Source organism: Protobothrops mucrosquamatus, unplaced genomic scaffold (assembly GCF_001527695.2).
Source record: "Protobothrops mucrosquamatus isolate PMUCROS unplaced genomic scaffold, P.Mucros_1.0 scaffold242, whole genome shotgun sequence".
NCBI classification, from domain to species: domain Eukaryota; kingdom Metazoa; phylum Chordata; class Lepidosauria; order Squamata; family Viperidae; genus Protobothrops; species Protobothrops mucrosquamatus.
In genome coordinates, this window is record NW_015386592.1 from 544,040 (window position 1) to 559,583 (window position 15,544).

General features: G+C 36.0%; 1 protein-coding gene across 2 annotated transcripts in view; it reads right to left on the reverse strand.

Annotated features, from left to right (window-relative positions):
* LOC107286058 (mucin-2) overlaps positions 1–15,544 on the reverse strand; it is a 61,029-nt gene that overhangs the window by 39,835 nt on the left and 5,650 nt on the right. For both annotated transcript variants that reach the window (XM_015814353.1, XM_015814352.1), the window contains exons 4-17: positions 14,053–14,167; positions 12,765–12,855; positions 11,432–11,541; positions 10,662–10,875; positions 8,999–9,124; positions 8,645–8,762; positions 7,336–7,474; positions 6,532–6,642; positions 5,234–5,303; positions 3,653–3,790; positions 3,404–3,568; positions 2,936–3,030; positions 2,193–2,319; positions 61–316 (exon numbers count right to left, since the gene is read on the reverse strand). In XM_015814353.1, coding sequence (XP_015669839.1) covers positions 61–316; positions 2,193–2,319; positions 2,936–3,030; positions 3,404–3,568; positions 3,653–3,790; positions 5,234–5,303; positions 6,532–6,642; positions 7,336–7,474; positions 8,645–8,762; positions 8,999–9,124; positions 10,662–10,875; positions 11,432–11,541; positions 12,765–12,855; positions 14,053–14,167 — 1,875 coding nt within the window. The remainder of the gene's footprint in view (positions 1–60; positions 317–2,192; positions 2,320–2,935; positions 3,031–3,403; positions 3,569–3,652; positions 3,791–5,233; positions 5,304–6,531; positions 6,643–7,335; positions 7,475–8,644; positions 8,763–8,998; positions 9,125–10,661; positions 10,876–11,431; positions 11,542–12,764; positions 12,856–14,052; positions 14,168–15,544) is intronic.

The following is a 15,544-nucleotide window of genomic DNA, read 5'->3' on the forward strand; positions in this document are numbered from 1 at the left end:
CTGACACTATTTTATATTATTCTGATAGCCCAACTTAGTTTGTAACTTGTATCTTCTTACCATGCAACACCAAACTCATGGTAAACTTCACCAGGAAGCATGGCTATTCCTTTGTAATAACAGGGGCATTTGTTAGCGGGCACACATATTCCAGAATCATCCATGTAAGTTCCATGTTCACATGTACAGCCATCAACTGGGACAAATTTGATGTGGCATGTAATATCAGGTTCACTCAGTGATCGGCAAGTAGGTTCACATGAGCTAATTTCATAGCTATAATTCAGGGATCTGGGACATGAAGTAGTGTATTTGGCTTGAAGGAAGAAAAAGAAATAATCGTTATTTATATGGTATATTGACTCCCTGTTGATCCCAAGTTTCCCAAATTTGCTGATAAAGCTGATAAAGCTAAAAGAAGAAAACAAGAATACAACACAGAGAAGGTGAATAATAACATATATAGTACACAGCCACATCTGTGCTGAAAGCAGAAGAAAGGAACTAAGCACATCCCATTTAGAATAACATTGAGTGTTTAGAATTTATTTATTTATAGTTCAAGACTAGGCATAAATAAGAGGGAGTCAAGCTATTTTCCAAGGCACCTGAAGGCAGGACAAGAAGCAACGGGTGGAAACTAACCAAAGAGAGAAGCAACCTAGAACTAAGGAGAAACTTCCTGACAGTTAGAACAATTAACCAGTGGAACAACCTGCCTCCAGAAGCGGTGAATGCTCCAACACTGGAAGTTTTTAAGAAGAAACTGGACAGCCATTTGTCCAAAATGGTATAGGGTTTCCTGCCTGAACAGGAGGTTGGACTAGATGACCTCCAAGGTCCCTTCCAACTTTATTATTATTATTATTATTATTATTATTATTACTACTACTACTATTATTATTATTATTATTATTATTATTATTATTATATTACATACTGCAGATTTAAATAGATAATAATGAAAAGTTATGAGAAAAGCCTGAAACAATGTATACTGTATGAAATGCACCAAAAAGATCTTTAAGCCATAGTTATTTGCAAACTTAACTCCCTTCTAGCCCTGATGATGTTATGTAGTTGGATAATAAAACATCTACACAAAAACAACCAAGTGCAACAACACTGCAGCCTTCTTGAAAATATCTGGAAATTAGTAATCTAAAAGGAAAGCAGCAACCTTACCTTGTTGGGAGGGTTGAAAAAAATTGGGACCAAATGAAAGCATTCACGAGACTGACAGTATTCTGTATATTCTGAGTTTGTAACTTGAATCCTCTTACCATACAATGCCAAACTCTTCTCTAAGAAGAAAATTAATGATGATTTGTCCTGGTGTGGTCTTTCTCTTCTAGCAATACACAATTTTAGCTTTGAAAATAGCTAGGCTGAATTTAAGCAGGAGATCTGACTGAGGACCAAGACACTGAAACTGATAAAGCCAGAATTTCCCGCTTTGATTACAACACAATTTCCCCCTGCTCTTGACTATTCCTATATTTTTTTTTAATCTACACCATAGAGAAGGTTTTTGTTCTTGTCCTTAATCAATGTGTTATCCATTAAGGCGGAAACAGGTATATAAACCTCCCTTATGAGAATTACACTTGTGTATGTTCCAAGTAGAGCTGGTATATGTATTGCATGTATTGTTAAAGAGCCGATTGTATACCTAATGGCAAATAGATCTCAGAGCACCAATTATCAGAAAACTTTTCATAGTTTAGTGCCACAATATAAAAAATCCCTTTTTAAAAAGTCTATCAAGCACAGTTTTGTCTACTACTCCAAATACATACATAATTCTTCATATATCCAGGTTCCAAATAAATTAATTCAGAGGGAGAGGACTTTAAAGCTCAGCAACAAACAGACAACCAGTGAAAATAGAAAATCATCTTATGTATGTTTTCCAAGGATGTAGCCTTGTAGTTTGGCTGCTGCAAATTAATAGTAATTTCTAGATGCTTTTAAAAATCATCTTTGTATGGATCACATCCCAAACGATCTGGGATGGATGTAAGGAAGATATAAAGGTCCATCAGAAATTCATCATTTCCTAAAATGCCAGCAAAAGAGCTGGAGATTAGCATTAAAATTACATTCAAAAGTCCATTCCTTTGCAGCACCACTAAATATTTTTTAATCATAGTCTACAATTCCTTGATGAATTGTTTTATCAGATTACTTACAGCAAGCACTGGTTCTCCATCCTGCAAGTTCAATTCCTTTGGTTCTGCATGCTCTGACATAAGAAGAGAGGGCAGCACACATGCAATTCTCACTTATCTCACAAGCGCAGGCATCAAACATACAGTTCTAGAAAAGGGAAGCATATTTTTAATCAAATAATCAATTAATTTTTAATCAAATTAATCCAAGTCATTTCTTGTTACGAGGTTGACTCAGCCGTCCATCCTTCCAAAGTCAGTAAAATGAGGATCCAGATTACTGGGGGACAACATGTTGACTCTGTAAACCTCTCAGAGAGTGCTGTAAAGCACTATGGAGTGGTATATAAGTCTAAGTGCTATTGCTATCCTGCCACCAAATTGAAATTTTATATCCAATCAGATTTCAGCAGCAGTCCTTTTAGTCTGTCAAACTCCTGAGGTATATTCCACCCATTGATCTGGATATGTCAGGCTTGGTTAGTAGAATGACTGAATGTGCTTTCACATCATTTTGGCAATGTAACACATGATATTGAAAATCCAGCTCTGTGGGTGAAATTCAGTCTGTTTTTCTTTAGAAAGATCCACTGGAGGGAAAAAATGTTTACAGAACTTTCTGCAATATCCGCCTATTGAAATCTGGCTGCAAATAACATCTGCTCACTCCTCCCCAAAGGATGATTGCATCTAATCCTTACTTCCCACCATTGTTAATGTCTTTCCTTGTCAATGTTCTTAATTAAAATGGGTGATCATAGTACCGTATGATAAGCCTTTGGATTCACTATGAGGTGGCATTTAGCAAAAGGTCCTTCAGGATCAGTCAGGAGTCCACACCAATGACGGGCATATTTTTCTAAAAAGAGAAGCAATACATCCATATTTGGGTCACTTCTACAGAGATACATGGCAAGTTTCATCACAGATTATATGTCTAGTTTCAATGTTCACATTAATAGCCTGACAATACAGACAACCATACTTACATCTGAAAAAGAGTAATATAAGCTTGAGTCCATTTATCTCATACAACTAATTCTTTCTCAAACTCTGCTCACAAGATCTTAATCTGCACATTTTCTGATTTTTCACTCTCACTATTAATGCATTGCTTTTAGTCCTCCCGCCTCCCTTGTAAGATTTCTAATGAGTTTTCCCTTAATAACTATGTAGAAGAAATTGAGATGGACTGTTTTAAAGAATGGCTATTTTGGAGTAATTCTGCCCACCATTTTCAATGCTCTGGGTGCAAGGGTCATTAAAATGCTGTTTAATGTTGTCACAGGCAGCTTGAGTTTTCCAGGTATTAGCAAATGCAATTGCTGTTCCTTCTATCAATCCATTTAGGGTTTTGAAGTCATCTCTCTGGTTATGGTTAAAGTTGCCACAGAGACCTTTAAAAGAAATTTATAATTTGAAAGATGGCAAAATAACTCTTTGAACCTAGGAAAGGCATATAATTTTGAAATATTCCTTACCACACATTCTCCCTTGGAAAGATGGATCCAGATAAATGTTTGTCTGTAGCAAGGGAATAATCTGGATCACTATCTGAAGCCCAAAATTTGTTTCCAGAACGATGAAGGACATTGAAGGCTGGAAGATCGTTAAATTAGCTACGGGGAAAGAATAAATGCCATTCTGAATAAATCAACATTTGCAGTTCTTCAGGAGAAGAGGAGCTAAAGTTTGGGTAGTCAGTTGCTATCACCATATTAGTGAATTGGGAATATGGTTCAGGGCTTGATTTAAAAAAAGCCAGTACAATTATTTTTATCATGTGTTCAATTGTCATTCCAATGATATGGTGTGCACAGTGTATTTCACTGAATTAGTTAAGAGTCTAGCATGTTGTTTTACATGGTTGCTTTCAGCTCTTTGTCTCCCACCTATAAACTGGCCAGAAATGAAGCAGCATTAAAAATACATTTTCTGGTTATCAGTTCTTTTTTCAGCTTTGGCTATGGTAACGACTAGCTATTCTATTTGGACCCACAGTTAATAAAGCATTCTACTGTCTAACTAGCCTGTTTCTTTCCTTCACCCCACCTCCCCATGGGCAGGACATATAGGGCATATAGACTTTTTGAAAACCTTAATGCAATTTACAAAGTTAAAGCATCAAAATTCACATATATATGCAGGCACAGCAGCCAGTCTAAAACAAAACTTCCTTTCCTCAGCTTTCTAAAGTTTGGTTCTCTGCTGCAGTTACTGCTATAATAAAGCTATAGTAGAATAGTGGCTGTTACTTTTGACTCACATTCTACAAGTCATCAGGCAAAAGCTGGTCAGCAACAACTTTTTTTAAATTATTAACTTTTTCTTACCCACTTTATGATTTTAATCAGTTTTATTTATTATCTATTTTATTTATTTAATAAGCAAATTTATATGGCCGCCCACAGTGACTCTATTCACCAGTGTAACATGAGGTCTACTTAAAGTAGAAGGATTTCACCCCAGTTCCCAAGCCACTCAAATGGATAAAGGCTGCACAGGAGTTACCACTGTATTTATCTGGTAGGGTGGTTAAAAAAAAACAACACAATTTTTTCACTAGTTTATTGGTGGACTGAAATTGTTAAAGATGTAGGTCAGATTGCCTATACTGTTGCTTAACCAATCTTTGAGGAATTTGTAGTGATACTAACAAAAAATAATGTGAATTCTTCAGCAGATATTCATCAACCTGACAAATAACACACCATCAAAAGCTCGGCAAAATATTATCAAGAATTTGAACTATAATTGGAATCAAACTGGGAATCCGATGAAATAAAGTTAAAAAAATGCTTATTGAGGCAGGTCCCTTAATCAATTGATTGTACTAATCTGTACAGCCGAGGTTTCTAAAGTCTTTTAAAAGATGTATATTTTCAGAAACTAAGATTGAAGCAGGGATAGTGAGCTTTACTTTCCAAAAGGAATTCCTTTTCTAGATTGTCAACTTAGCTGTCAATCAGATATCAAACCAAATTTTATATGCTGAGTACATTTAAGATTTACAACTTTTCCTTCTGCACAATCAGACATTTCTAATGAACTACAGTACATACCTACTGAGATAGGCAGCTGAGCAGACATCCCATTAACAATTACTTTGCCTTTGCGGTTGATTGCAGCAAACTGGTGAGTAAAAATAAAGAAAAAATAATCAATAGATTCATGATTTTAGAAACTGATAAATAGAAATATGAAATCTGTCTGTCTGTCTGTCTGTCTGTCTGTCTGTCTGTCTGTCTGTCTGTCTGTCTGTCTGTCTATCTATCTATCTATCTATCTATCTATCTATCTATCTATCTATCTATCATGAAAAACCCACCCTTTGTGTGGATAGGCACTCATACACAGAAAGGGTAAAAGATGTCAAAACTCTGTAACAACAAACTAATCTGGAGATGAACATCTAAAGAAACAAGTCTCTCTGAGCTATGTTAACCATGGGTGTGGGTGTGGGTGTTTCTCTCTCTCTCTCTCTCTCTCTCTCTCTCTCTCTCTCTCTCTGTGTGTGTGTGTGTGTGTGTGTGTGTGTGTGTGTAATTCAAAGCACTATCTTTGAATATCTAACTCTCTCTTATCCTTTCATTACAATAGAGAGAAGATACAGCCTATGGCTTTTGGAAAGGCATATAGGGCAGGATTTATAAAACAGCTACCATCCATCCTATCAGATGCAAATTCATCCTCACATGAACAATACTTTTGGTAATCTACTGTGATATTTTCTATGCTCTTCTGAAGTATCTTTCAATTCTCTAGGTAGGTTTTCAGAGAGCCGCAGAAATGATTGAAAGTCGATTTCCTTCTTTCTTGAAGGAGAATGGTGTGTGAGCAGGATTGAGCAATGTCCAATTTCTCACAGTGTTTTATTTTGTTTTTCCTCACGAGTACATTAATAGCTACATATTAATTTTATTCATATGCATATAAATATGAATATGTTTGTAAATATAAATGAATTATATGGGAATGGGAGGGAAAGACAGCAGAAGGAAAGGTAAGAAGGGACAGACATTACAAGTGCTAAATAAAATTTTGACCTCTCATCAATTCATATTTAAATAAATTATTTACTTTAATTTGGTTTAGTTGTCGATAGGAATTTAACTGAACTGTTACTTAAGAGGAAAAGGAAATTAAACTGCTGTATACCAAAGCTCTACAGCTCCCCCATTTTACTTCTAGCAATAAAATTCTTGCTTAAATATAGAAAAAGAAGTAAATTCTGCTTATTAGACATGACATTATTTTGTCAGCAAAAGGTATTTTTTAGGCTGCTAGGCAAGCCCAATGATTACATGTAGATTATGAACTGAATGGCACCTGGGCCATTTGGACTCATTGCGGTTCTTACAGTTTCTCCTCCATTGATGGTAAGAGCCACCATTTTTAAGCAGCTCTCAGACTCTGTGAAGCCACATGGCCCAAGATCTCCAAGAACAGTAAAGGTTTCTTCATCACAAATCTGGAGGAGAGAGACCAGGAAAAAGATATTGACACCACAGACAGATTTCAAGGACGCTACTTTAAAAATATTTTGGGATAACTTCTATAGAAGTAATGTTAGTCGTGTAAAGTAATTTGGTTGACTTTGCAAAGAAAGGGAATAATATGAGCCCAGTTTGGTTGGAAAAACAGGAAATTCTCATTTATTTTCTTTTTCATAATATTAAACATCGAACCAATCTTATTAGAATGGAGAAGTGAAGAGCCAGATTAATTTAGGGCATTTTTCGAATTGTTCAGTCTCTTCCTAGCTACCTTAATTTTGTTTTCATTATCAAACCACTTTATTGAGCAGCATACAGAGTTCTAACTGCTTTTTAGACCACACTAATATAATAATTGATTTAATCAGATTAAAATGGTTATCATTTACATTTCTTGGCTTGGTAAAGTTCTTCTCCATCACCCGAGTTCCTCTTTTTAACGTACAAATGTAAAAAAAAACAAACTCTACCATTTTATAGGGAAAGATGCAAGATATAAATAAAATCTAGAAATAGAAACTGGATAAACCATGTGATATAATATTTATAGCAATGGATTAACATCAGGAACATCTGGGATTTTATAATTCCAGAAATAGAAGCTCAAGTTTAAGTATGTACCTATGTATGGGACAAAGACATTTCTGCTAATATGAAAGATGACTTGCCTTGGTGAAAATATAATTACACTTTCCATGGAAATTATACCACACTTCGTCATAGGTGGAGATATGTGATCCTCCTTCTATTGAGCAAATACCAGGACAAGGAAGTTCTGTGCAATTCCACTCACCACCACTGCAGACACTGGAGGAAAGAGAATCTAAAGTTAGGGATGTAACTTTGAAGAAAAAGTACTTTACTTAACTTGTATTATTTTGCTATAGTATCAGTTAAACCTCCACTTTGAATACATAAATATAGACACTTTGTTTGATTGAGTCAATCAATGTTATCTTGTAATTCAAAAGAACTAAGGAGAAATTTCCTGACAGAACAATTAATCAGTGGAACAACCTGCCTCCATCATCATCATCATCTAGGGTAGGCATGATCTACTATATCAGACATGTCAAACACAAGGCCTGGGGCCCAGATGCGGCCCGCAAAGTGGTTTCATGTGGCCTGTGAAGCCATCCTGGAAACAGTGAGGGAACAGCCCCTGCTGCCTTGGCCCTGGCCCAGGCCGGCTGGGAGCCAATGTACAATTTTGTGGTGGCCATCTTGGCACTTGCCCCGGTGGACCATTCCTTGGCACTTGCCCTGGTCCCACCCCCTTCTGCCAGAGACCCTCAGATCTGTCCCACTCCTGCCCAGGCCCCCATAGATTTATTTATTTATGCTGCCAAACCAAATGTAGTATCAAACATCAATATGAAACTGTGCACTAAAATATTAAAGGGAAAAATATATAGCTTATTATCTTCCAGCATGGAAAGATATGACAGTGCTTAATTATGCCCAATATATCCTTATTGCAACCATGATTGAGCAATATTTTGCAATACTTTTTGAGATTTCTGAATGTTTATCAGCCAATAAAAAAGATGTGTTGTCTTCCACTGTACATTTGGAAGAGGTAATAGCTGCAACTATGCAAAAGCCTTTGTCTCTTATCTTGTAAAGCTTTTGTCAGTCATAGTGAACAGTACTGAATTAGATGACCTGCAAAAGGTAGCATTCTATTTTCTTCTTTCTCTTAAAGAACATACTCTTAACAGTATGTTCTTTAGTTAACTGCTGTTCTTTAGTTACTCAGCTAGTTTTAAAAATCCGTCAGAATCTTCCTTTTGAATGAGTCTAAAGGACAGATTAATAGCCAGATGTAATATATGCAATCTGAGAGGATAAATGGAAGTATGGACTTTAGATCAGAGCCTAAAATCAGGAAGTACAAATAAAAAATATTGACATCACAGATGAAAGCTAGATTCCTGCACAAAACATTAATTGAATTTAGCAAAAGATATTAATTACCAGGAACGGCACGGAGCTGAATATGTCATCCCCGGAGCATAGGATTCTCCGTTGTAAATGCAGGAACATTGATCAAAGGGGATGCAGTTTTTGCCATTGATGTCATCAAAAACAGTTCCTATGGGGAAAAATAAATTATAATGGATCTTCAATATGTGCCAGAACAGTTTCATTTTGTTGAAATTCTTCTATATCAAATTTTGTTCAGAAAGTATTGAAGAGAGTATATATACTAGACAATACTATTTTATTATTGTGTTTATGGCACACTAGTACAGTATACATAGCACTATATTCTCTCATTCCCCTGCCCTCTCGGTAACAGAATGATTTAAGCTGAAGATGGCAGCTTACCAGGTGGACAAAAGCAGCCATCTATGCAGTGATCTTCACAGACATGAGATATTTCAGAATTAGTACAAGTATTTGCACAAGGTGATCCACATTCTTGATACTGCATACCCAAATGGCATGTTATTGCTGAAATAAGAACAGTAAGACCAGGTCAGTTCTCCATACAGCATATTGTGCATAAAAAAGCCTGACAGAGAATCATCATAGGTAATATACCATATATCATGTCATTCATTAGACTTGCAACATGCCATAAGTTTAAAGAACTCTCAGCAATTAACAAAGATAGCAGGACAATTGCATCTTAATAATCAACATCATCATAATATCCCAATGAAAATCAACATTAAAACCAACAAACAACAAAAATCCATATAGCGGTCGCTCATACTAAAAAAGCTCTGTGGAAAAGCTTGGTTTTCAGCATCATTTGAAAACAGGGATTTGGCCTGATCTCTGCCAGAAGACTGTTTGAGATTGCATGCTACCATGTAAAAGTAGCACCTCAGTGCTTCAGTTCTCCTTACTTTACGGGGAGAACCAGTATAGTTTCTCTTGGTACAATCAATCCAGGTTGAAGAATGCAGTACTAAGAATATCTAGGTGCCAAGAATATAAGTCTTAATACAGCAAAATTAGCATTTTAATTTGCACTTGGAAGCCTACTTGAAGCCAATGCAGGGGTCACAGCACAGGTATAATGCTTCCTGGGGACATGTGCCAGGTAACAAGTGGGCCACTACATTTTAAACTATCAGCATTTGGATAATCTCCAGAGGTGTCCCTCAAGTATACCTTGCACTAATACAGGATGCAATCCCAAGTAGCAACTGCCATTTATAATTAATTGCTTTGAATGAAATCCATTATCTTTCCAGAAATCATTTTTAAATTAAAGTGGCTACACAGCACATCCTGTTTCTTGTTTTCATGTTCTTTATTTCTAGTCTATGAATGCTTGCCATCTAGCCAAATATTTTATAATTTATATACATCATTATTATTTTTTGATGGACACACACACACACACACACACAGAGAAAAGATATCTGTTCTGAGATTTTCTCTCCTTTTCCTTTGATGCTTCATTGCTCAAACTTCTTGAAAGCAGAAACAATATAATCAAGAACATGATTCCTCAGTGATTTATAACCCAGTTCAGCTGTTTCTCATCTTAGCTGAATATGTGAGCAGAAAAACAGAGCTTGCCACACACAAGCACATATCCAGTTGTTCATCCAGTTGCTTTCTTCGTGTCATTGCTTAAAGAATAGTGCTAATTTGTTTTAGTATTTGAAGAATGATTAAGTTTGTAGTCTTTGTGACTTTCCCAATTCCTTTGAGCTGTCTATTGTCTGAGAAGGTAAGACTTGCCTTCAAGCTGTCTGATCTCTGATCCTTCAAGCTGTTCATAAATCTATAACCAGTACAGAGATCTGTGAAATGTAATATTTTATTTATAATGTAATGTTTATTTATTGTTTTCTATTGCACTCATATTTTTTCAACCTTCTAATTTTACAGTTTCTTGTTTTGGCAGCACATTTTAATTTCCATATTTTCAACTAAAAAGTGAATCTGAATAAAAAATCCTAATGAAGTCTAGGGGGAGAGATTACACTCAAATCACTTTTGTCACTGTTTGGCAGAAATTTACACTTACGGCATAGTTCTGCGCTTCTCCACTGTTGAGGTCGGCCACCGGCATGAGCACATTGTCGAGAATATTCAGAGAAAGTGTCACAGAGACAGGAGGATTTTTCAACTTCATCACAGAGACACAGGTCATGTACACAAGCATCAATGTAGCTTTTCACCCCCACAATATCATTACATTCAGAAAATGCAGAACCAGTCAGTGTTTCCCGACAAATATCCTAGGTGGAAAAACAAAAGGCAAAAGATGTTATGAAACGATTTCCTTCTAAAATGGGGCCCTTCCCTTTAAAAAAAAGCCCCTCATTTTTCATGCTTATATCATAGATTAGATCACTATATTTTACACAGTAACATAAGCCCTTTCTCCAAAGTTAGATTCCAACCTAAGATGTCAGACCCCAAACCAAGATTGATACGTGGTAATTCTTCCAAGCTGAGTTCTTTATTGTTTCACACATAGGAAAAATCTTGCCAGACTGAGCACTCTGCTATCTGCATCTACAATATAGTCTGTGAAGTATTAAGGTGGGGCTGTCTTCACTCTCTTCTCATACATAACATCTGGACTGAGTTTGCTTCCTATTCTTCTGGAATTCATCCCCTCCTTCCTGAAATTTCACTTCCTCACTACCTTCCATCACACAAAATATTATAATATAGCTGTGGAGTGGATTGAGCGAGAATCAATTATTTTCAGTGAAATGGCAACTAATACATTTTAAACTCAAGATTATAGAATCCTTATGCAAATCAGACAAGAAAGAAAATTCTCACATATTCATCAATGCAGTTCTTCTGAGAAGGAGGTATGGGATCCTCACAATCTTCTGTTGGATCATTCAGCTTCCATTGATTCCCAAACTGGAAGTCTGTTATGGGGGTATCTTTGAAAAATAAAGTCATAATAGAGATTTGCATGCTAATGGTACCTCTGGCTAAGATTCCCTTTCAGGAAAGCCATGTCAAATTAGCTATGAAAACTGACAGAGATCTAAAAGTCTGTGTGGTTTCCAGAAAAGCAGAGTAGCCCAATTAATCTAAATCCAATCCCCAATACATTAAAAAGCTCTTTCCTGTTTGTAGCACCTCAACTTTCATACATGAGAGAGAATATATGTTTTTCATATGAAATTATATTGATGTAGACATCTCAGAATCTGTCTCTGCATAAAATATGAGGTGATTTAATAAGGAGATGGGAAAAATGAAAAGACACTCTTGAGTTAAGGTTAATTCCTGGCAATTATATAGATGCCATACAGATATTCTTGACCAGAGATCTCCAACCTTTCCAGGCTCGCAGTCCGGAGGGAAGGAGAACAGTTTTCAAATTGGTGCTTGCATGCGCACGCAAATGGGGCCATGTGCAGTGGCGCAGCACTAGCAGCCCCATTCACGCATGCCTGCACACATGTGCAAATGGGGCCGCTGATGCTAGTGCAAGTGGGGGAAATGTGCGCCCATGCATGTGTGCACCAGCCAGCCGTTTCTGCGGCCCGCTGACCAAGAGCCCGTGGCCCAGGACCGGGCTGCGACCCATAGGTTGGGGACCCCTATTCTTGACAACACTATGAAAGTATTTTGCCACTGGATTCTACAGGAAAGTTTTTATTATTGTTGTTTTTTAACTTTTCAGTACAATTTATGACCCTGATATTGTGTTAAAGAGGAAAAAACATTTTTTTAGTTTCAAATGTCATACATTCTTTTCTTACAAACTTAATATAATAAAATATCTACACATTCATTTTAAAATCACAAATGATTCAATATTCTTAAGTTAGAGAACAAAGAGACTAAAGTACTAAGCTTGAGAACACTTAAAGTTTGAGAACTTTGTTTTGGTGAATATAGAACCTAATATTCATCCAACATCTAAAGATGTTAAAACTGAAGAATGACAGGTATGATGCAAAATTACCTGGTAGTTAATACAAAAATCAAAATATTCAGAAAAAAAACCAGTTTTTTCTGCTATTCCAACATATTGAAAAGTCAGGATTATGAAAAATTACAGTATGTTTCTGTAGCACTCATTAAATTACAGTGTAATTTAATTATTACACTGTAATAATTAAATTCATTAAGCCCCTTTTTTAATACTTACTCTCGAAATAAAATTCTTTGTACTTTGGAATGCCGTTAAAATCTCCACAAAGTCCACAGGTGTGATTGGCATATTTTCTATCAAGTTCCAGCTGAAATTACATATGAGAAAGTTGATAACATGTACAGGTAGTCCTCGACTTACAACAGTGCATTTAGTGACCTTTCAAAATTACAATGGCACTGAAAAAAGTGATTATGACCATTTTACATACTTATGACCGTTGTAGTATCCCCATAGTCACATAATCAAAATTTCGATGCTTGGCAACTAACTGTATATAATCCAAATATGCTTTCATCTTTAAAAACCAAAATCAAATGTCAAGTATGGAAACATACTTGGTAGCTTACTTCTGTAACAAAGGGTTTTTAAATAAGATATTTAAGGACGTTAATGTTAAAAAGAACATTCCTTGTCTTTATAGCTAGTCTGAGAAGTTTAAAGGAGGAACAAATATTACTTTGGTATTTGCATTTCTACTCATTGTCTTATTTTATTGCATTTATTATATCCTACTTTTTCTCTGAGAACTCAAGCTGTTATACAGAGGATCATTCCTTAGGCTTATCTCATAACAACAATTTATAAGATAGATTGATCAGAGAGAGAATTATTACCCAGCCATGTTTCAGTGGAGATTAAACCTGGGACTCCCCAATTTCAGTAAAGTCCCCTATTTAATTGTTATATTACCCTGGTTGGCCAATTGATTAATGCTTAATTTGACCCATCTCTTTGCTTGATATATTAAACTTGAACTTAGATGTAGAGTTATGATTCCAGCTTAGCCATCTCTTTTCATTATTACCCATTTTGGATGATGAAATGAGGCTCCCTCAAGCACTGAGGGAGAACATTTCAGTATGTAACTGCCACTTCTGAGATGGTCCCCTTGCAAGTAAACCTGACTTTTGAATTTTAATGATTATATCTGTATTGAGAGGGATGATCTGGGAACATACACCAACGTTCAGTACACACCGGAATAAATACACAGGTATTCGTTTCGGAACGGGGTTATTCGTTGATCACGACAATAGTCCTGGAGACTTAGTTCGTGTTTCTATCGAATTGAAGTTAACAGAGAAATACAACCTTCACTCGAGATTTTAACTCTTACTAGTCTTTAGTGTCTTAAGTCCTTCACACGACCTCGCAAAAACAAAAAACTGAGAATGGAACAGAGTATCTTGAAAGAAGTTGGCATCTGAAACAAGACCATTCCATCCATCCGCATTTTGTTACAGCTCACATTTATCAGTTCTTTATGTCATCATATACTTACCATTACACTGTCGTCTTTATTCCACATTAGGGTTAAGCCCATCTTACTATCCACTTTAATATAGTTGAGAAAATGCTCTATTTCAAATCCAGGTCCATTGTAAGGTAAGTGAATCCTGATAAGAATGCATTAGAAATACAGAGTGTCATTTATGTCACAATATTTCTACTTGCCTCATTTTTATGGAAATTTAGGGAGGCAGTATTCACTTAAGTCTGGTTTCATTTTTTTGAAGAGAGGTACTCAATTCTTGGTGATGTTTTGTATTATTGTTAATATAAAAGATATGGACAGAACATAGGCAAATAGTAGCTTAAATAGCCACCATTGTCTTTAGACTTATCCACTAGGCCAGGGGTAGGCAACCTTGGCTCTTTTATGACTCATGGGCTTCAACTCCCAGAATTCCTGAGCCAGCATGGCTGGCTCAGGAATTCTGGGAGTTGAAGCCCATGAGTCATAAAAGAGCCAAGGTTGCCTACCCCTGCACTAGTCCTAAATGGGGGCAATTTCTTCTCCACTTTCTACTTTCTAAGAATATTTTTCCATATTACATTGAGTGCTCCTGACTATTTCCAACTGTCTACTCGAGTTGAAAGCTAAATGCAAAAGATCACCGGCTATTTTGGCAGAGGCAGGAATGCCCCTTCAACTGAGTCACTACTTATTGTGACTTATAATATCTTCAGAGCTATGGTTAATGGGAGTGCTAATTGATAATACTCAATTATGAATGATTAGAAAAACAATAAAACAATGCACGGACAGACTTCATAGTAACAATAATAAATTTCATGGAGAAATCTAACAAATTCAAGGAAGAAAAAATATTAATTAAAAAACTTTCTGGCCTCATTCAAACCACAGCTCGCTCTCTATAAAGCGAGTACAGCTAGTCCTGGACATACAGCCATTCATTTAGTGACCATTCAAAGTTACAGCAAGTGGCCATTTTTCACACTTACAATCATTGCAGTGCCCCCATGGCCATTTGAATCAAAATTCAGATGCTTGGCAACTGGTTCATATTTATGACCGTTGTTGCGTCCCAAGGTCACGTGATCCCCTTTTGCGACCTTCTGACAAGCAAAGTCAATGGGGAAGCCAGATTTGCTTTAATGACTGCATGAGTCACTTAACGACTGCAGTGATTCCCTTAACAACTGTGGCAAGAAAGGTCGTAAAAAGGGGCAAAACCTCACTTAACAACTACCTTGGTTAGCAATGGAAATTTTTGGATCAACTGTGGTCCTAAGTTGAGGTCTATCTGTACATTAACAATTACACTATTACAATATTCATTATACAGATAGCTCTAAAATCCATAAGGCAGTAAGAAAGGATTATTCTGTAAAAGGATTGCTTCTTATGCCTGCATATTTTCATACTTCATCTTTGTATATTTAAATTCAACTTTTATATATATATATATATATATATATATATATATATATATATATATATATATATATATATATATATATATATATAT